The sequence below is a fragment of the Balearica regulorum genome, chromosome 10 (genome assembly GCF_011004875.1).
Source record: "Balearica regulorum gibbericeps isolate bBalReg1 chromosome 10, bBalReg1.pri, whole genome shotgun sequence".
Taxonomy (NCBI): Eukaryota; Metazoa; Chordata; class Aves; order Gruiformes; family Gruidae; genus Balearica; species Balearica regulorum.
This window is the reverse complement of record NC_046193.1, coordinates 23332433-23354406: the sequence shown is the minus strand read 5'-3', so window position 1 is coordinate 23354406 and position 21974 is coordinate 23332433. Positions and strand designations below refer to the sequence as shown.

General features: G+C 42.6%; 1 protein-coding gene across 5 annotated transcripts in view; it reads right to left on the bottom strand.

The window, feature by feature from the left end:
- GRM7 (glutamate metabotropic receptor 7) overlaps window positions 1–21974 on the bottom strand; it is a 303342-nt gene that overhangs the window by 82771 nt on the left and 198597 nt on the right. For 4 of the 5 annotated variants that reach the window (XM_075762512.1, XM_075762511.1, XM_075762509.1 and 1 more), the window contains 2 exons: window positions 19148–19348; window positions 12909–13048 (listed from right to left, as the gene is read on the bottom strand). In XM_075762512.1, the coding sequence (XP_075618627.1) occupies window positions 12909–13048; window positions 19148–19348 (341 nt within the window). The remainder of the gene's footprint in view (window positions 1–12908; window positions 13049–19147; window positions 19349–21974) is intronic. The other variant, XR_012837077.1, reaches the window with a different exon arrangement.

The following is a 21974-nucleotide window of genomic DNA, read 5'->3' as shown; positions in this document are numbered from 1 at the left end:
AGACCCTTTTCAGCTGTTTATTTGGGGCCATTATTGCCTATCATGCGAACGATTAGCTTGAGACACATTAAAATGCACGCTATATATCCAATATTATAGTCTTGCTGCAAACCACGTCAATTTTCTAGAGAAATCAGTATTCAGGGACATTTAAAAAGTGATTATTTTTGACCCACTCAATACATGTCAGGAACCTTTATGCTTTGCTTAAATGTTGGAAACTCTAAGGACTGTTCACATGGTCCTGATGTGTGCAGAGCTTTTTAAATACCCTTTATGGGATTTCTTTCTCCCCTCTAAAGCAAACAGACACAATATTATGCCATCATCATAATTTCTACTCCACTATCCTTGGCACTTGCATCTGTATGGTAGCAAAATTTAATTTTGCAAAGCACAGCTGGATTATGCTTTGGACCTACAAAAATAGGTTTAAGTCAATAGTTCCCATATCTGTTAATACAATACATTAAAAAAATTTACATGCAAAATCGATAAATAAAATTGGAGAGAAGCGAGCACACCTTTGGCTGCTGTTAGCAGTCACGGGACTGCTGGCGCGACCGGAGGATGCCAGCCCACACCTGCTGAGGATCCGCTGAACTAGACTCTCCGGCAGGTAAAGTCCAAAAGCCTGTAATCCTGCTCACTCCTCTGCCTCCAGGTTTTGCACATGGAAAGCATGCCTCAGTTCTTGCAACAGGAGCATCTCAACAGAAAACACAGCGTATTTCATTCATCCTCTGCATTCAAGAATAATAATAAAACTTTTTTTGCTCTTTGCGTCAGGATGCATCGTTGATTTGCACCTCCCTGGGAGACTCTGCTAGAAGAGCGTAACAACCAGCCCTCCGCGTGCCTCGCGGTGCAAAGCGTGTGCTCTGCTGCGACCCACCGGTCCCCAGCTGCATCCCGATGTCTGGAAGGGGAACGCCAGGCACTCACGACACACAGGGATATTACACAAACACCTTCTACCTCACCAGGCAAAGTGGAAGAAGAAATATAAAGTGGATAAGAAAGGAGATGCCAAAGAAAGGTACGTGACAAGCGTCTCGGCGGCTGCCCTGCTGAGCTCGCTAGACATGAACCTCCACGCTGTTGTCCGCTACCTCCAGGACAAAAGGTTACACTTATTTTGCAATGGAAAAGACAAAAATTAAATGCATTTGATCCAGAAGCAGAAATTCAATCACTGTTTGCTGATACTTCTCCCTCTTTTCCAGGCACAGCCTTGGCTTGCCATTGCCTACCATGCCGATCACGCATCCCGTGTACCTTCAGCCGGCATTTCAAAGACTTAAACAGAGATAATATTTTCTGTCAAACTTCCTTTGCCAGGGCAAGGATGGGATGCAAACATAGAAGCTAGTGCAGCATCTCTGTGCCGCTGAAAGCAGCCCTCCTCTGATGGCGACGAAAGCAGCCGCAACGCCCAGCCAGAGCCACCCGATGCTGCAGCTCTACAGCAGGAGTTACGGGGGTCCTGCCGGGCTGAAACAAGGGCGGGGAAGGATGGAAAAGTTCAGCAAAACCACAGCTAAAGACCACCGTGCACCTAACTGGAAACCTGAATTGTCTACTGCATCATCTGACGGGTATTTGCAAAATGCCGAGCATTCGCGTGCTGTCGGACAAGTTGTATCCTTTCTGCTCTCAGAGAGGTGGACGAGTAGCTGCGTGGTGAGCAGAACAGCAGCTTTGTTGCACGTCTGTAGTGTTTTTCTTTACATAGCCGGGTGAACTTCTCCAAACACAACAAAACACACCTGTCATTGAAAAGCACCTTGCTATTTTCAGGTATTAAAACAAGAATATTACGTCCTCAATAACACACAAACCGACATTATTACTTCTGCCAAAAGCAACCAAACCTGTTAATTATCCACAAAATATCCCAGCAAAGTATTTGCTCTTGAATATATTTGCTGACAAAAATACATTAGACTTGCAAAAAGGGATTTAAGAAGCAATGTGTAAGAGCGAAAACATCACCTATTTTAAAAACATAGTGATTTATTTTTGACCTTCTATTTCTTACATTACTCATTCTCAGAGCATAAGTCTGCCTGCCTGCAGGCTCATGGACATTTAAGAGAACAACACAAGATGAAGCAAATTCTGAAGTCACCAAGTCTTCTGCTATGTAATTTTTTTTCATTATAGCTTTTATGAGCTCCTTACCTTTCGCTTTTTTCCTATCTTTGAAAAGATATGTAATACATCTCAGACATTCTCTCAGCCTGGTTTCTCTTAGCATTTATATCCCTACAAACATTTCACCTTGTGACATTCTCAGACCTGGAGGAAAATTATACTGATGCTCAGAGTTGCCAAAAGCTGATATAGCTTAATTCACTTTGCTTTGCCTAAGGTAGCAGAGCTCACGCGGTATATATTACCGCCTAGGCAAAACGGGTCAATAACAAAGAGGAAATGACATTTCACGTCTTTAATTCCAAGTCTGAGCTAGTTTTCAGAGTGAGGTGTAAGATTTAACTATTGCCTTCCTATTTTTATATAGCAAAAATCTATATAGAAAGCTCAACTTTTCTTTTAACTTTTCTTTAAAAAAAAATAAAAAATACAATTTTCATGATTATCAAGTATGGCAAGTAACAGCCAGAAAAGGGGTCCACACTGGTCTGGCTCTTCTCTTTGTGGATTATTTTCTAATTCTGCAGAGGGCGGTGACCGACGGCTGCAGGTACTTGTTCTCCTCTACGGTTCTGTTACACTACTCACGCCCAACTTATCAAAACCTCCTGAGGCTTGAATTCTCCAAGTTACTTTCCCCATATCAAAACCTGCCACCCTGGCAGGATTTCCGATTCCCTTCACACAAGACCTCGCTGCAGACCAACCGCACAGGACAGCCACCTGGGTACCCGCTGCCGCAGCACACGTTCAGACTCTTTACCAACCTTACATGTCCCTCGGCTTTCTGTTGCATATATGCGGGTGTTAATGCAGTCAACATCATGGTGCTCCCGAGATTCTCTGGTTTCATTTGGCACTACATGCTAGATGTTTGGCACGAGTGTACTGAAGGGCACTTGGAGAAACACTCTGAGATTCTCTGGATTGCAACGTGCACTACCTGAGACTTTTTTCAAAGAAAGCACAGGTACAAATGGGATTATTTGCATTTATTGATGATTTGCAATGAGTTGTGTAGCTCTTTTCTGTGCTACGGAGGAAGTGCCACTCGATTCACGCGGTTACTATCATATATTTCGAGGTTGTGCCCTTATCCGAATAAAAATTATTTACAGCAGCCGTTTCTAAATCTAATGCGTCAAAACCATCTGCGGTACTACAAACTGCATCGGTTTTATTCCAAGAGCACTTACCAAGTCAGGCTGTAATCACAGCTTGTGAGCAGGACCTATGTGATTTCAGCCCTGCTGCCTGTTAGCATGCATTTTGGAGACCTGACGGAGGACTAAAGAATTAGCATATGGTCATTCAGCGGGCCAGTGGTTTGAAAATTTCCCTTGTAGTTGGCTGAAAGTTAATTCTGCAAGTTAAGATAATTAAAGGTGTTCGTGCCGGTCACGGTTGACATGAGCAATGAAAGATTACAGAATCTAATGACAGAACAAAATAAACAACATCTATTATTATAGTATACATTATAGCTATTGACATGTTGGGCACGGTAACTCGCTTGCCAAAATACATAATTGGGATGTATTTTAGTAACACCGATGTAATTATTCACCTTTACATTTCTAACTGGACTGTGTATAATTTGGCTGATGGCGTAACGGAGACTGAGCTCAGAAATGCCCAGCTATGGCCGAGAGCTTTGCAAACGGGCTGTAGACCTTTCCGGAAGGACTTTGCACTTAGCGATGTTTGTGCTGTGAGCTAATTCCTAGAGAGACAGGCACCCGCGGCCCCATGAGCGCGACTGTCGCTGCCTGTCATTCGGTCGGGTGGCGAGACCGAAAAGTGGGTGGAGGGACAGGACCAGGGCCGGGGGAGCAGAAGACGCAGAGTGCCACAGGGGAGAGGGGCTTCAGTCAGGTTTCCCTCATCTCCATGGGGTGTAAATGGCTGAAGATGCAACTCCTAACTTTTTTACGTAACATAAACCTAGCTATTTTGGGGCAGAATAGCATTTCCAAAGAGTGCCTGGAGAAGATAAGGACCACCACTACACTTGGACACGGCCCCAGTTCGGAGCAGAGTCAGCAGCAGCTGCGCTTCGCCAGGAGCTGCACAGGCTGAGCAGAGTTTCCATGGGAAAGAAATAGCCCGGATTAAATTCCTTTCCAAAAATGTCAATGAGGCAACAGTGGCTAAAATAATTCATCTTTTTTCAGCTATCAGAAACCCAGTTACTTCTGGATACAACTACATCTCCATGCATGCCAGTATGCTGTAATGTACAGCTAATTAAATCTAAGGGTTTAGCCAATTTCATTAAAAATGTAAAAGGCGGTAATTTTCAACAAGTGGCTGCATCAGCTGAAAGCTCAAGGTTCTGCACTGACATACGAAAACAAAACATACTAATCATGCTTAATACTTAAAATCTTAATTTTAAATAACACCCTGACCTCATTTGCTGGATTTGTTTAACGAGACTGTCTAACACCTGAATAATGCATACCTCCTGTCAACCCGTCAGCTCACCAGATTTCAGGCTCCAGGTTGCAATATAGATGTATTATCTTTGTACCAGCTACTCATTACAGTCTGTAACAGGAATAGGAAATGACACTACAAGGGCCAATTTATGTGGCAATAACTGAAATGAGAAAGGAAATTGATACCAATTTTTATCTATCTTGACGTAATCTTTGAACCATGATTTTGAGCTTACTCAGATATTGCAAATCAACAGAAATCTTAAGGATTACATATTGCAAAGGTCTGTGCATGTATATACATCCATCCATATAGACACATGAAAGGAATGTAAACCTACATTTTTTATATATATTTGCAAATACGAGTTTTGTGATTATACATTATGTGCATACAGGAGCTAGAACTGATAATGCTAATAATTGTGCTTTCAGTTACACGCAACTTCACAAAGGTGAAATTTTTTAAGGTGAAATTTTCTAGGTGGGGAAACATAAAATTTCTCCTTTTCAATTTCAGATAAAATACTTCCAAGTACTGGGTCAAATCTGTTCTTTTAAAAGAAGCATCTAAAAATCCCCAATATAACCCTATGGTCATCGTGGTGACATTCTCTCATCCCTTGCTGTTTGAAGCAAAAACTTCCAACTGGCCAGATACGTGCCCTTTTGCTCTCCTGTTGCCAGAAACTGGGGAAGTCCCAGGCTTTCAATAAACTGAAATTTGCACATGCTCCAGAAAGATTTACCTTTTGCTACAAAATATTCTGGAAAAAAAAAATCCATCTGCTCTGAACATGCTCTACCCCCAGGAAAAAAACCAACACAAAACCCATCAACAAAACCAAACCCCAATGAACAGATATAAATCCAAACACATTAGTTTAGAAAAATACCATCTGTTGGCAGCATATTCCTGAGCATCAAACTTTGCTGAATAGTTGTTTGGATCTAATTGCCATTCTGAATATTTTACCAAAAAAGTCAGGTACATATAGATCTCTTGCCAGAAGGTTACACATTTAATTACTCTTTTCATTAGCTTGCTACTCATAACATTTATTTCCAAATTCTATAACAGAGATGTTTACGGCATGTAAATAGATTAGTCTGAGCCCAAACAGATTCAGTAGGTGTTGAAGTGTGCAGGATCTGCATAAATTGCACAGACAATTACGAAGTTATTGAATATATTTCTATTTGTGGGCAAAAAAGAACTGCAGCATGGGAGTTACCTCATTCTCTTTGTCAGTGACTTGCTTTGAACCGCCCCTCGCCGCGGTGGCTCCCCGTCCTCTGCGGGGTGAGAGCTGACCCTCAAGCCACACGCACTCTCGGTTTGCTCTAAGACCAGAGACACTCAGGTACAGGAATCACAGAATCCTTCTGGTTGGAAAAGACCCTTAAGATCCCCAAGTCCCACCGTTACCCCAGCACTGCCCAGCCCCCCACTAACCCATGTCCCCAAGCACCACATCTCCACGGCTTTTAAATCCCTCCAGGGACGGGGACTGCACCACTGCCCTGGGCAGCCTGTTCCAGGGACTGACAGCCCTTTGGGGGAAGGAATCGTTCCTAAGCTCCAATCTAATGTTACTTTCTTTAAAGCAAGACTTTCCCCCCCATTTTTAGTGTTCCTCTAAACTACTGGCCCAAACCTACAGTGAAGAAAACAACATAATACATCTATTTCCCCAAGGAGGAGGGAGTTATTAAGTACACAGCGATTTCCTTCGCGCCGTATAACATGAGCCAGGATTTATAAGGGGAGTTAGATCTATGTAATGTACATGTTTATGGAACCATATTGATAATTATCAATACTATTAATCTTCTAAGCACTTGTTTAGAAAGATTGCAGCAATATTTCACTTATTGCTGGAGGAAATTAATAAAAGCGCAAGGAATTGCTAAGCAGCCAGCCTTCCCGACGCTGCATGCAAAAGACTCCATTTAACCGGCAGTCATGTTTCAAGCTGTACACTGCTTCATGCGACTAAACAATTTACAATTCAAGGGCACATCTATAAAACAATACAGATTTTTTTGTTTATCTCCACACACAGTATGTTTAGGCATCTTTAATATGTATTTGTTTCTGTTTGGAAACAAATTAATTAGAGAAATGTTTTAATTTTATCTGGAGCTTACAGTTAACCCTGTCTGATGCTTTGGAAGTGAAACATGTTTGAAGTAAGAACTACTTGAAATCCCTACAGTGCAATAATGAACAGGACATCATGTTTTCCATCATCGCTCTTTATCAGTCGAGGATACACATTCTTCAGCCACCCTGAAAATGTGCTGCAGCATCGGATCTGCACCCGGGTGCCTGGTGGCACCTTTATGAGCCATAACATCGAGCTGGAAGAGCGCACTTGACAAGTTGGGGATGCCGATGCAATTAAAACAACATGATGCACCCTGTGCAGAGACTAATAGGCTAGAAATACAGCATTAATTAGCCAAACTGGACAAAAAAAAAAAAAAAAAAGCTTGCTGTAGGAAGATATCCCTCTCTAATGGTAAATAAAGAGGTCTCCTGTAACCATTTCACTACTCACCAAGATGAAGGTGAAGGTGAAACAGGGTGTCACGTCCGCCACCGCACTGCAAGTTGCAGAGGGATGGTACAAGATGAACACCACATCTCAGCTGGGTGCTCCACCACTCAACGGAGGTGAGAGCACTTCCCACACGGAGCGTTTCCTTCATGGTGTTCAGTCAAGGTGTCTAGGCCATCACGCAGGATCTCAATACCCCAACTACTCACCTGTTGCTAGATCAGAGAAAGCAAATCGTGTCTGTACGCAAGAGCCTGGACAGGTCTCTTCAGCCTCAGCGATGCCGACACATCCAAACTAGGACTGAGCCACTCAAACTGAAAACTTTAAATGAGCTCAGCCTTTTAATGACCCCCAAAAGCTTGTCAGTATGAAAACAGGATAGAGATGGAAAAAAAAGCCAAAACTCTGGCTTTTCGGTCAAAAGTAAGTCTGCTACTCACTTCAGTGATACAAGAGATCCAACGGGTATGCCTACTTGTCCAAATCCAATAGCAGTCTGCTTACTGGGCCACACTTTTGCATAAATCACATTTTAAATAAAAATTAACAGCAAGGCTAGCTTTACTTTCCTTTTCATTCTGCAAAACTGTTGGAAATTTCTAAATCTTGCTATCATTTTAGAAGAAAATTTGATGGAAGTGGAACATACACATGTTCTGTCTGCCCATCCATCTGCCTGTACCAACTTCCTTCCTAATAACTTTTGAACTTGCTGGCCAGCTTGAAGCACATTTGCTACAAGCAGAGATTTCTGAAGGTTGTGTCTGCAGGATTGGTAAAACTCAGTGGATAGTTAGAAGAAAGATCCACCAACACTGAGCATCTCTCTCACCCTTTTGGTTCAGCCAGCCAGCCAACCGGTTGGCACATGTGTAACTCAAAGACAGCCACAACACAGGCTGTCACTTGCACAGCAAATGATGCAGGGGTGAGGGAGGGAGTTCAGGTACTGCGGGGAAATTGTGGAGACAACTATGGGAAGGAGTCACAGGGAACATGATGGAGAATGCTGCTGTGATAGGGTATGCAGAAGACAAATCCCTGGAAAAATAAGATTCGACAATTTCACAGGGATTGTTTTCTTTATTTTTGATTTTGACACTTCAGGGATGCTTGCAGAGGTTTGGATGTGAAAACATAATAAACCTAGGACCTGCTGAGTTAACTCTATATAGAGAAAGAGAAGCAATATCACCAAATTTCCCAGGAGAACCTGCAGTTCCTCTAGGAGTGATCCATTTCTTTCTCCTTCAGGCACATCAGTTCCTCCAGGAGAGATGCGTTTCTGTTTTTTTCAGGCACTTCAAAGCATTGGAAGTTGCATTCATAGAAGCCAGCCATGAATCAGGGCTGATGGGCCAGTTCCTCACATTCCTATAGTGCCTCCTGTTGAGCAACCTCAAAGTGCTTTGCAGAGACTAGCAAACAAAAGCACACATGTCAAGAAGACATCTATTGTTATTGGATCTATGGTGTACATGGGGGTAAAACAGAGCATGGAGAGTTAACTATCTTTCTAAAATTGAAAGTGAAACATCAGGTATGAAAACAGAACCTGTGTCTCCTGACCACTCTGTCTTCATGCTTAACCCACAGTCATCCTCACTATTTCCTGTTGCTTGAACAGCACAAGCATTGGAGATCTACTTACCGCTCAAGTAAAAAAGAAAAAGAAAAGTTACCCATTTGAAAAGTAAAACAACCAAAAAGCAGCTGGTACATGACACAGCTCCTTGTCCCCATGGTAGATTTCCTTCCTCCTTTTCACCACTAGCACTTTTTGCTTTTGAAACACATCGTTAAAGTTAAATACAGTCAAAATAGTTCTCATAATGATGCAACTGCCTTGTAATATGTGAGTGTACCCTCAACACTAGCATAGTAAAATACAATCCTGGTTTCAGACGGTAATATTACTGTGGTCAACAGTTTTACTGTCTAATTGCATTAGCTGTATCTTTGCTATTCAACAGGCTCTGGGGGTCATGATGCTGGATTTCAGTGAAGATGCAGCTGGCCAAATTTCTGATCCTAAAATTCAGAGTAAAGCATTTCAAACTGCAGGAGGACACGAACTATAAATATTGCACACTAAATCTGCATGCAGGAGGCCAAAAAGGGGCTGACAGAGCTTGACATAATCTTCATAAAAGAGAGGAAGGCAGGACGTGCTCTTCCATGCGCTCTTCTGGGAGGTAGGTGGGCATCTTGTAATCACAACTTCACTGCAGGGAGAACAAAGCACTGCAACAGATTTTCACGGCACACTGGCCAAGCCATTTAAAATTAGACACCTGCTTATTTTATCCTGGCGTAGATATCTGTGAAATACAGCCAAAACCATTACTAAATCATGCACTGGGTACTAGGCAAAGCTGTGGTGGGTTGCTTGATATCAAGAAAGCAAAAGAAAGTTTGGTGATTATACTGTCCTTACATAAAACATCATTACGTCCCAAGTTTGCTGCAGTGAAAAGTCATGAAATATTTTCTCAGTTATCAACCAAATTTGACCTCAGATACCAAAATGTAAATCCAGAGTGAGTCAATTGCACTCAGAGGAGACACTTCACATAGGAACTTGCAAAGGGAGAGCAGAGTCCGGCTCCTGTGCGTGCAGGGAGCAGACACAGCATCACAGAATTCCAGGTTGGAAGGGACCTCAAGGATCATCTGGTCCGATCTTTTTTGGCAAAAGCACGGTCTAGACAAGATGGCCCAGCACCTTGTCCAGCCATATCTTAAAAGTGTCCACTGTTGGGGAAGCCACCACTTCCCTGGGGAGATGATTCCAATGGCTGATTGTTCTCATTGTGAAAAATTTTCCTCTTGCACAGTCCGAAGGGACTGTGTGTGAAAGGCTTGCATTTATGTATATGCTTTCCATACTGAACATCTACTACTCTGTTTTCTCAGCCATCATGCTTTGGGCTGGTCCTCTTAAGATGACTGGCAGCAGAACAAGTAAGTTTGTATGTATTAGTGGAAATGAGTGAGTTGATTTAGTTGGTGGAGAAAATGACAACGTTCTGTTCTGAACAGAACAGTGGAAAACCAGCTAACTGCAATTTCTGCCTTTACTGAACATTTCTGCCAGACATAAAAAAGCAAAGGTGATACAAAGATGTGGAGAAGCAATCTGGATTGAAAGAAGTATACAGTCAGTCTCAGACATCTTGTAAAACCAGGTTTATAAACTCATGACAACAAAAAGAAAAAACCTGATATAGCATATTTTAAAACTTGCAAATACGTTGTTAAAGATCTCTTCAGTCTATCTACTGTCAATAGAAAAAGAAATGTAAAAAGAAGCTATTCTGTAACCTTACATGAAAAATATGGTACAGCTATCGAGATTAATAAGCCCTGTGCTCTCCTACTTCTGCCTCTCACTCCAAAATACTGTGAATGCGAAGGTGACGCATGCCATTGTAGATTAGACCGACGACAGAATGAACAGTAGCACTACTTCCAGGGAAATGAAATGGCAAAATGTTCTTCTTTGTCCTTCTTTGAATGAGGACAATGACAAAGAAGAAAATATTTACTCACCTAAGATAGTCTTTGACACTTATTTGCCTACCGCCTTTGAGATCTGGAGTGTCCTTACCATTACAGCCTGCATAATAGGGCAGAACAAGTTTTCTCGTTTGTAACTAAGGAAATTCGGACACACAGAACTAAACAAGACTGCCCAAGATGACAAGTCTCTTGGAAAACAAAGCATAACTTCAGCATTTTCTAAATTAAAATTAGCACTCTCACCAAACGTCTTTTCTTTTATTTCCCCTCTTACGTTGGTATTAAAGAAATAAGAATTGGGACAATATATCTTGAAGTGTTAACTCCACAATAATCACTGAAGACAAATTGTAGCCTTTGGCAGTTTTTCCTGGGATGTATTTAATAGTAGTGATTATTCTGGTTGCTTATTTCAGGGTATCCTTGACTTCTCTAAACTCCACAATTTTCTTTATTATTGTAAGAAAATACAAACAGGAACTATCACAGCAATGCTAATCCTGTGTGAGAAACTAAGACCCATAAGTGAGTAGAAGGGAAGTTACTGAGAGAATCTCAACTACTGATAAAACCCTGTAGCTGTGAGGATATGAGCGTGAGGAAAGCGTGCTTTTTATGGAAACATTTAACACAACAACAGGAATACAAATCAAGCTCCATTAATTTAGCTTTAAATTTTAATGAATCAGGATGTGTAGTTTATATAAAGAAGGATTTACTTATAAAATATTAATATTTTTGCTAAAAGAACGGCAAATTGCAAGTTAATATAGTTTTCCTTAAATAGAACATCAAAAGTTGAAAAACACTGAAATAGCACACAGCAAATGAAAACAAGCCAAAATTCAAGAAGAACAAAATATTGTGGTCAGTCTCAAAGACTGGACCCTAGTAATCCATATTAATTACTTCGTTTAACAAGAGACATGAAAACATTAAAAATAGAAAGAGAAAGGGTCCTGCATTCGGCTACACTCCAGACGATGGTGTTCTGATCTACCTAGGCAGCCCATGGCTGGCACCCCAGCTGAAGAGCTGTGTAGCTGGAACGGTAGCTCAGGTCTCCCCGCAACTAACGGGTCTCATCCCCTGAGTGCAGCAAGCGCGATGCTGGGTCCGCACACACAGACCCGAGGCATGAGCCGCAGTTGCCATGACCTCATACTGCATGCCAGGCATGTCCTGGCCACCTCTCGAGTGTGTGGCAGGACTGGACCATGCTCACACAGCCTTCCCTTTCACCCTGGACACTATTTTTACAGGAAATGTGACAGCAGAGGCAGGGAAGGAGCCATAACACACCAAGGGTGGAGTACGCAAGGAGAGGAAGTTGGTATAACTTCATGTGGGAACTTGGACTGAGAGAAGAAAACCATCTTGTAGCAACTGGCATTTCACTTCAGGAATACCTTGATTTTGTCCAGGCTCTGTTGGTGAAGAGCAGTCAAATGGAACTGAAAACACTGCCTTTGTGCTTTGACAACTATCTACAAGGAGTCAAATAACCATGAGGTTAAACCAGCACTGTTTCTCCATGTATTTGAGGCTCAAGCAACTTGCACAAAGTCAAGCAGGAAGCCAGAACCCAGATTCCGAGAGACCTGTCACAGACCATCCTTGTATGGATGAAGCTGACAAGAGTCTCCAGCTTTCTCAGCCACCAGACATGTTTTTTCATCTGGGAAACATCAAAGTATCTTGAGGGTCTTTGATCACCTGCTCTTACATGCTTGTTTTTCTTTAGGCGTCATTACAAAAAGGCCATCTCATTCATATGGATATCTTTGCTACGTGCTTAAAAGTAACACCGGAAAAGTAGTCATTCAAAAAACATTTAGTTTCAGCTTTCCTAAAACTAGAAAAACTGAAGAATATAACTAGAAAAACTGAAGAGAATCTGCAAACAAAAGCCCCTTGGTTTCAAACTACAACACATTACTGCTTCATTTTCCAACTGGCAACTAGAGACTTCAGACACACAAAAGTAATAAAATTTGCATGATCACCTAATGCCTCAATTAGTCTAAGGAGCTTTGGTACTCAAGGTATAGAGAAAAGGTTGCAGGATAGAGTAAAAGAAGACAACACGCAAAAAAAATGCATTATGTAGCTGCAGAGAAATAGTAAGGACAGCTATTAATTTTTGCAAGACAAAAAACCCCCAAACATTTAGTGACTGTACCTGACAAAAGAGCATAAGCAAAGAATAAAATAGACTCACGTTGAGCTGGAGGTCATCTGTCCACTGGCCGACGAGGCGGTAGCCCGGGGTGCTGGTGTTGGTGGTGTGGTACTGGAAGATGTCATAGCGCCCCGGTGCATCACCATTTTTGTTGAACATCACTGGAGTGCCAGCACTGCCTGGGGGAAGAAAACAAGACAAAATCCAACCAAACAACCAACAAAAGCTCAATCTTTACAATATCTATTTTATTCAGTCACAGTTGAGAGCTTTTGGACTGGCAACACATTTCAGGCAAAGGTCATCTATCACCTCAGCCATCCAAATAAAACAGATATTTCAGGACACAGTGGTATAATCCCAGCCCTCTTCCAGTGATTAATTATCACTACCCAAACCTACTGACTAAAAATAAAACAAAGCAAAACTGGATCAGTCTTACTTCACTCTCGCTTTGCACAAAGCAAGAAATATCAGAAGGCTTTTCTTACTGCCCTCCAGCCTCCCTCCCATCTCTCCTCAGGGAGTTCTTTAGTGAAAATCACTCCTGTGAATGAAGCCTCTAAATGATTTTTTTTTCCCCCCAGAAAACGTTCCATCTGCTTCTGAGAGATACTGCTGTCAGAAGTCAGCCCAGGTCTAGTGAATCTTGACTAGCATCCAGAAATAGCTTCCTCCTCCACAGTATGTTCTTATTCCTGTAATCAGCATGCAGTTGGGATGGAAAAGAACAGACTAAGCTATGGGAAGACTGTTCCTTGTGTACTCCCTTGTTTAGACTCTATGACACTGACACAGGCTGAAAAGTATCTCGGTCAGAAACAGTTCAGGATCCTGAATTAACTTTATTTGTCATATACTAAGGTGACTAACATGGGTAAATAAGAGGAGGGCAAGCGGCGGGGCAAGAATAGCCCCGCAACCCTTCCTTAGTGCCTGAGCTGAGCAAAGCCAGCCTGCATCCTGGAGGGGCTCCGATAACTGAGTGATGGCACAGATGATTCCTGATCCTCAGGTGAGTTCTCACCAGGACATCTGCATTTTAATTACCCTGGCATTAGGTGTGAACCCTTTCTTAGATGAGAATTCAAAGCAGTGTTGCATTTCCTCAGATCTCCTGGTGAAAACTTCAAGGGTGACATTTATTTCAAGACATATTAAAATAGGTTTCAGTAGGGTAGAGTAATATTGTGTCAAGATTGAAGATTATGACAATACTCCAGCATATCTATATTCAAAGCTTCCTCCTCCCGTGTAACTTTTTTTTCCCTAAAGCAATGAAAAATCTCTCCTGTTGTAGCATTGAACTTTAAGATTATGGTTTTCTTCATGATTCCCACTTTTCATTGAATTTCAGTGAGCGAAAAAAAGATTTGAAGGAGTGAATTAGCATAGTTTCCATTCTAGCCCTGGTAAATTGTTTCCTGTCTATCCTACAATCCTCCGAGATCAGATACAGATTCAGTTCAAAAGCTGGTACGGAAAATCTTCCACTGAAATCTCCCCTCACTGGTTCCTTATGAGCACTAGGCAGATATTTAATTGTCATTACAGATTAATGTAGCCAGAATACATTTACAGTGAAAACACTTAAAGTGAACAAGAAGAAATGGCTGTAATTCCTGGGCTCTTTCAAAAAGTCAGCACAAATGGTAAATGGGATTTAGCTAATCACGACTCTTAAAAAGCTGTATATTATTAGTTAAGCTTGGTTTTGTCCGAGCTGACAAAAAAGTACAATTGAAGGGGTACGAGCTCAAGTGAGGCTCCCAAAATGCAACACAGACATTTGTGGATTCCTCATATCCTGACAAAGCCCCAGCATGGGCAGGAAGAAGCATCCAAGTCTGCACATCAGGAGGCAGACCAGGAACAGACACCATCATCACAGCCATGCCAAAGTCAACAGTGCCGAGATAAACCCTGCTGCCCCGAAGTCTTCTGGAGGCTGAGGGGAAGCAGCCAAGAGCACGTCTACGGTCACCTTCACAGGTGGCAACGCTGCCCAGAACCCTTCTGGCTAAGCTATGGCCACCCCACCGTGGTGCACGGGGTAAAGCCAAGTCTCTCCATCCCCAGTGAGGCACCCAGAGCAGGTTGCCCACCTGCCTGCAGACAGGGCTGGCAGGACCCCATGTCCTGCCCGAGAGGTGGGCAGCGGACAACAGGGTCAATAAGCAGAAGGCCAAGGTGAAGGATAGGTGCTGTTACGGACCTAAGAGGGCCTAAAGTGAGAATGGATCAAGAGCTATGGCTCAAAAATGCACTGTTTGTGTTTTGCAGGAGCAAGAAAACTTTTTGTAGGTTACTGCTAATTATTGCTTTGTGTAGCTGCATGCAGACAGCTTTTAAACACTGACATTTAAAATAATCCATAGCAGCAGTGCATGCACTTGGATGTGCAGACTCCACAGCAACACTGCATGATACAGCATCGTCTGCTGGGTCATCTCCAGAGGCCTAAAGGCACAGTCCCTTGGGACATGGACCTTGGGACGTGCATGGACATGGATACCTGATAGTAGGAAACACCTGTTGCTATTTTCAGGTACATCACCATTTACACATTTAAAATGATACAGAAAAAAAAGCTGTGAAAAGTCTGGGATCTGTAGGGAAGATGAATATATATAGAAGCGCAAAGAACTGTGATAATCTCAGGTCATAAGTCAAGCAGAAGCGTCCCATTTCCTGACTTTGAAGTTGGAGTAACGGGACTCCCAGCCAAGGATCTGCTTAGTAAGTGCAAACCTTCTTTAACCTTTGTGTGGGCTCTGGTGCACATTTTGGTGCTCTTCTCACACCACCTGTCTGTAGGCACCCTTCAGTCCTGTCTTAAATTGCTACAGCATTTCAGTCTCCACTTGCAATTCAAGTTTCTTTGTGCACTTATGAAAAATAATAAAAAGTAATGTATAAAAACCTCATTACAGGGAATAAACACTGTTTTCAGAAATGATCCTATTTATTAGAAGATCAAGAAATCAAATAATTACTAAAACATATGGTTGTTTAGTTGTTTTCTGATGATTTAGGATTTATTTTCCTTCTATTATGATTTGGAAAAAATTTTGCTCAGCTCCAGTGAGCGCTTCAGAAACTAAGTATTAGCCTCTAGACTGCAACTTCTTGCGCATTCAGAGGTTATGACAATTTAATTCATCTTCGGTTCCCAACAAATAAGCTGCTTTCTCACTACACAGACACAGGGAGTACGTGACACCCTTTCACCTGCACGATGCGTTCAAAAAGAGACACAATCTGACTGAATTTGCAGGATTTCAATCCCTTAATCACCACAAGATGAGAAATGAATTAATAGAAGGACAGGGTGCTAGACAGGTGTAACTAGCTAAGGTGTTGCTTTATTAGTCAGTTCACGTCTACTGCAGTTTAAGGACCCGAAGGGCTCGTATGAACAGAATATTTATCTTTTTTCACTGGCAAAAGCACAACCGCTTTGCACGTTGAGATTTTTCCAAATCTCACTTGCATGAGCACTTGAGGTTTTAAGTTTTCCAGATTTGGGGCCTTTTTGTTCAAGGTAGTGTGACGATATCAAAATTCTTACTGAGCTCCTAGTACAAATCCAATCTCTTCATTAAAGAATTGCTTGAGCTCTTCTGCATGAATGTCATTACGTTGATGGAAGACAAGACTCCAAAGGCAGGCACAGACAGGATGATTTCAACTGCACGGTGACAGGGAGATCAATTACATGCAAACAGGGTCTCAAGCTCAGGGGCTCAGGATGCTTGAAAATGGCCTACGTTTTTTCTCTCTGGCACACAGTTTGGACAAAGCACTCCCACTGCTCTACTTTCTGGGGTTTTTACTACAAATTTAGGTAGAAGACTGGGAGAACAGGATTTTAAGCATAGATTAAATACTACTTTCCAAGTGCCAACCTTCATGAGATGGAGTTGCACGGCTGCACCGGTGAGTAAGGGAAGGACAGGTTAAGATCGACGCTAAAACCAAGACAGCTGACACAAGCCCAGCAGCACATTTATCTGTCCCTGCCCATGACATGACGGCTGAGGAACACGTAGGCACCAGCACCCATGTCCCAGGAGCTCCCAGGCTTTATCAACAGGAGTACAGCACCCAGACCAGCCAAAGCCCCTCTCATTGCTTCTTCCATTCCCTCATCCCTCTGTATTTTTCAGGCTGGTGAGTTACATGATGGCTGTTTATCCTGTGCCGCTAGGAAGACTGAACCACAGCAGTTCTGGGAATTTACTTTTATATAATAACGAGAAGAAACTTGGCTTCAGAGCATCTTTCCACAGCCCGAGGAACGAGCCCCAGGGGGGTCGCAGCCAAACATGGAGCCTGGGCACACAAACACGTGTGCAGTTACTCACTATGAATATGACAAGAAAAAGCTAAACTGCCCCTGGATATTGAACCTTAAAAGGTTCTTTTCCCACCAAAAATGCCTAAACCCAGATAGCCAAGTGAAATTAAAAAGCTTTAAAGCTATCTCAGTTTTACCACCATACTCCTTCCCGTGCTAAAAAGCAAACCACTGCTTCAGTTCCCGTGCTGGACATAGTTACATGTATACAAGCCAAGAACAAACACCATACAGCCACGTATATCAAATGGAGGAAAAAACTCATCTTGTAACAGCCTGACCAAGGAAACACCAATAAGGAAATCGAAGTTGGTGCAAGCCAGTTCTTGGGGCCAGACAGCAGGCAACATTAGCTGGACATCCAATTTCTCATAAGTTATTTCTCAGCTCTATTAAAATGATTAGATGACCGCATGTTTACATGCACGAACTGTCTAGAGATGACCATGTATGAGCTGCTCTCCAGCACTAAAATGGCCCAAGTGCAATACCGTACATGAATGCTGTACTTCTACAGGAGCTTTGTCCTTTACAATTAACCTTCCAAAATAAAGAAAGTAGAACTCTCCAGACCTTCTCAGATCATTCATCTCAAAATTTGCTCCCGGCTATAGTTAACACCAATTACTTCAAGGAAAGAAATTAAAATGCCCTCATATTCACCTTGCTGTTTATGAGATGATTTATACAGGAAGGAAAAATATCCTTGGCACAAATGACCAAGCTTGACCATGAAATATCATCTGCGTGCCTGCCTTTAAATCTCTCAGGTCCTATTGGCTATGTGTGGGTTTTGTTAAGTTTATTAATAAAAATGTTTATTAGCAGATCGCAGCAGGGAATGCCTTCCCACGCTGCCCAGTGACAACACGAAGCTTGTGCAAACTCCTCTTCCCAGGCAGCCCTGCACACTTCAAAGGCTATTTTTTCAGTAGTTCCCTAAATCTGTTCTAAATATGGATTTGGAGGTCCAATTTTTGGTTAAATGTCAGTGCTCTATCTTATACAGAGCTAGGGCAGAGCAGCGAGACCTCCCGGTAAGCACATTAGCAAGGTTTATGAAGGGGAAATAACGGGTCGCTGTAATGTTACCTGCTGTAAGTGATGTGCTCTGGTGCCTCTGGGCTGGCTGCAGGCGAATGTTTGTTAATGAAACTAATAAAATTACAGTAAAACATATAGAGACAAGGAAATTTTGCCAATATTCATACACTGCAAGGAAGAGAAAAATACATGAAAGCCCATTGTACTGTATGAAACAGCGGGCTGGTAGTGCAACCATCACTGCCAGACTCGGGAAGCGTAGGTGGATTAATGATAAGCAAAGAGATAAAACTCTCCCATCCACATTCTCTGGATGTTTCGTCTCCTCTGAAGTCTTACTAGAGGAATGAAGGTTGGAGTAACTACTCTGTCTAAACCACATAGTTCTGGCTCTGGAAGCAGACCTGGCCCTTTAGCTGTCCTCTCCCTTCTCTCGAGCATGCAGCTAAGCTGGGTTCAGGGTACCAGAATTTCATCCAGTCAGTTTTCTCCAAGTACAGGAAACAATATAAAAAAAGTGGAAGAATGATGTGTTATGCTAACAAACTTCTGGGGTTTCAAGGGGCATATTTAGTCAGAGAGAAGCTCAGGCTTTTACCCAGCTATTTCTCCCACAGGAAATCAGTCTTCTGGAAGGTATCCTAAAACAGCAGCAGCGATTTCTGTCTTTGGACAGTTGTAGCCTATTTGCCTTGGCTAAAACATGATGTTTTCAAACAGATACTAAACAAACATGGTCTTCTGCTACAAACTGTAGCAAAACAATAAAAAAAATTCTTGATCTGCATTGAATTAAAAAAAAAAACAACCCTGAAATTAAATGGCAAAAAGCCACATGAGTCAATGTGCTACTGAAGAAGCAGCCTCAGCTCACCGTTGAAGTTGACACTGCGAATGTACTTGAGCAGCTTTTTGCCTCCCGCGTGCTCCATCTCGGGGCAGACCCCCGCGTAGTCGGCACAGAGGTCCTTGTTCATGTGGTGGAGCGCGTGGGCCATGGCGTACACGGCATCGATCACGAACTGGACCTTCCCCTCCTGCTCATAGTGGGAGTCTTTGCCAATTCTTTCCTGTCCTGCACGTTAAAAACAAAAACACACACACATATACAGACACACAGAAGGACAGTAAGGAACAGTATTTTCCTGATATCAAATACAAATGAATCCTCTTGGAGCACATTTAAAGAACTGCATGTTTTAGTCCATACAATAAAACCTTTTGAGTCATGGTTTTACTAATCAAAACAAAACCAAAACTTCTTTCTTGCTAGTAAAATCATCAACACTTCTTCCTGCAAGTTATTCTACCATAATCCAGAGAAACAAATCCTACTATCACCACAAACTTGAAACTCTAACCTACAGGGACTATCTTGGAGAGAGAAAACACCAGACTCCGTATGCTCCCAAAGTATGTCTTTGAAAGAAGAAAGCATTTAAAATAAAGCACAGCTGGTATTTTAAAGTCTGCTGTTTTGTTCTGCTGCAAATCCCAGTCTCTAATTGAAAGACAGAGCCAGATTGAGGGAAGAAAGAATCACTTCAGAGATGCAACCGAAGAAGCACTCCAGAGAACTGCGCGAACATGCCTGCTATTAACGCCACCTCGGGGAGCCCAGCGTGTTTGCGTTAACTATGCACCCCCTCTCCCCCCCAGCCTGCAGAGACTGAAATGTCCTTCAGAATCCACCGATTGCCTTTAAAATATTTTAGCAGGGGAGAACTTAAGGAATCCCAACTGCAATGGGGGAAAGCAGTGCTTTGAAAGTCATTCCTTGATTGTTGCAGTGCCCAACGCGTTAGAAACTGCAAACTCTGCCTCAGAGATCTTCTCATCCGACAGGCCAAGGCATAAAAAAAGTCTGAGAGAAGGACGGCATTCTGCAGGTGGAAAATCAGAATACAGAAATTAAACCACAAAGACCCAAAAGAACTCAATAGCAGAGACAAAAAAAAGGTGAATCTAAACATTTTAAGTGGTAGGCCTTAACCGTTCCCTCCCTCTCAGACCCGAGATGAATATGTAACCTGGTAATATGGCTGTAAAACCAGGCAAGAAGGTGGTCGTCTTGCTTTTATTGTTGCGCGAGCAGATAACTGCAATTAAGCAGCCACCCAAACAGTGCTTTCAGAGCCTGAAACAAGGCACAACAGATTAAGAATCAGGAATCCTTGATTTTTTCTTTTTTCCTGAAACTGCCCACTAACTTCTTGCTTTACCATGGCCAAGTAACACCTGCATGATTCAATCTGTCCAGCTGCAAAATGTGTGATCATACTCACCTATCTCACCGGGGTTTCGTGAAACGTAATTACCGCTCGTGAAGTGTTCTGAGCCGCAACGATGAAAGTGGCAGAAATACAATCTATTATTTTCCAAGGGCGGCCACACCACATCCCACTTTTTCCACCTGCCGCAGGACACTTCTTCCTAACGTCACATTGGTCTTGATCACCTTCCTGCAGGTCTGGGCACTGCCAAGAGCTCCAAGAAACCAGTCCTCAGAGTCATCTCTTACAAATATTTGAGAGACATTCAATCAAAGTAAATGCTCGGTTGGTGGATACAAGTGGGGAAAATTCCTTTGCTAACAACCTTAATTAGAGATACGGATGAGTGAATTTAAATCAGCTGATTGATACCAATAAGGAAATTAAGTTGTTAATGACTGTGAAAACTGACGATTCGAAGAGGCAAGAAGCCCATGTCCCTGTTGCTGCCCAGCTGACACCTTTGCGTACCTCCTGGCCTGGTGAACAGCAGCTTTGCCGGCCCTGGACCCTGCTGTCGGGGGCAGCCCGAGCCACCTCCCCGCACGGCAGTGCTGGGTTTGCAGAAAGCCGTCATCAGGGAGCAGCCCAGGTCCTCGCCAGCCTGCCCGCCCTTGGGGCACTGCCTTGATCCAGCTATCCGGCTGAATCATTTTGCAGCCAGCCTATGAGCAAAGTTTTTCAGGTCTTTTTTTAGCTCATGAGAAAAAGACAGAGTCCCAAACACTTTTTTTTTTTTTTCCTTTGAGTAGAGAGGTGGTGGGCCAGAATTATAAATAAGCACAGAGAGATCACCATCTTTTTACAGAAATTCCACAAGCACAAAGAATGTTGTAATATGTCCACAAAAAAGATTCACTTGAAGATAAGCAAAAATAAAATCCCCCTATATGAACACCTTCAGTTATCGACACTTCTCCTCCTTCTTTGGTTCCCTCTGCAATTACCAAACTGCACCATTGACATTTGATCCACTCAACCTGCATATCATGTTTGAGATGCCCTCTACCAATGCCCCTCAATTCTAAATCTCAGCTACACTAGAAACTTTGAGATCCTGCAAATAATTCAGCAAGGTATGAGAGTTTCCAGACGGTGAAGATCCACGCACTATCCTTTTCATCATTTCACTCCCCTCATTGATTACAGACCTTATTACATTTCCAGGCCCTGACAAGGAAAACGCTTTTAAGTGGTTTCAGCTCAGCTACATAACCAAATTAGCGATGCAACAGAAATGCATGCCAAGGGAAGTGAATCTGGGATTGAAATGCTGCACACAAACAATACTGATTAGGCATATTAAGTTCCAGAAGCGTGGCTGGCCAGATGCACAGCAGAAAGAAAACCTTTAGCAGTGAAGACATCTGTGAAAGGAACCTGAGCAAAATCCACTTAAAAAACCCCAAAAGCAATGTTAAGAGTGCA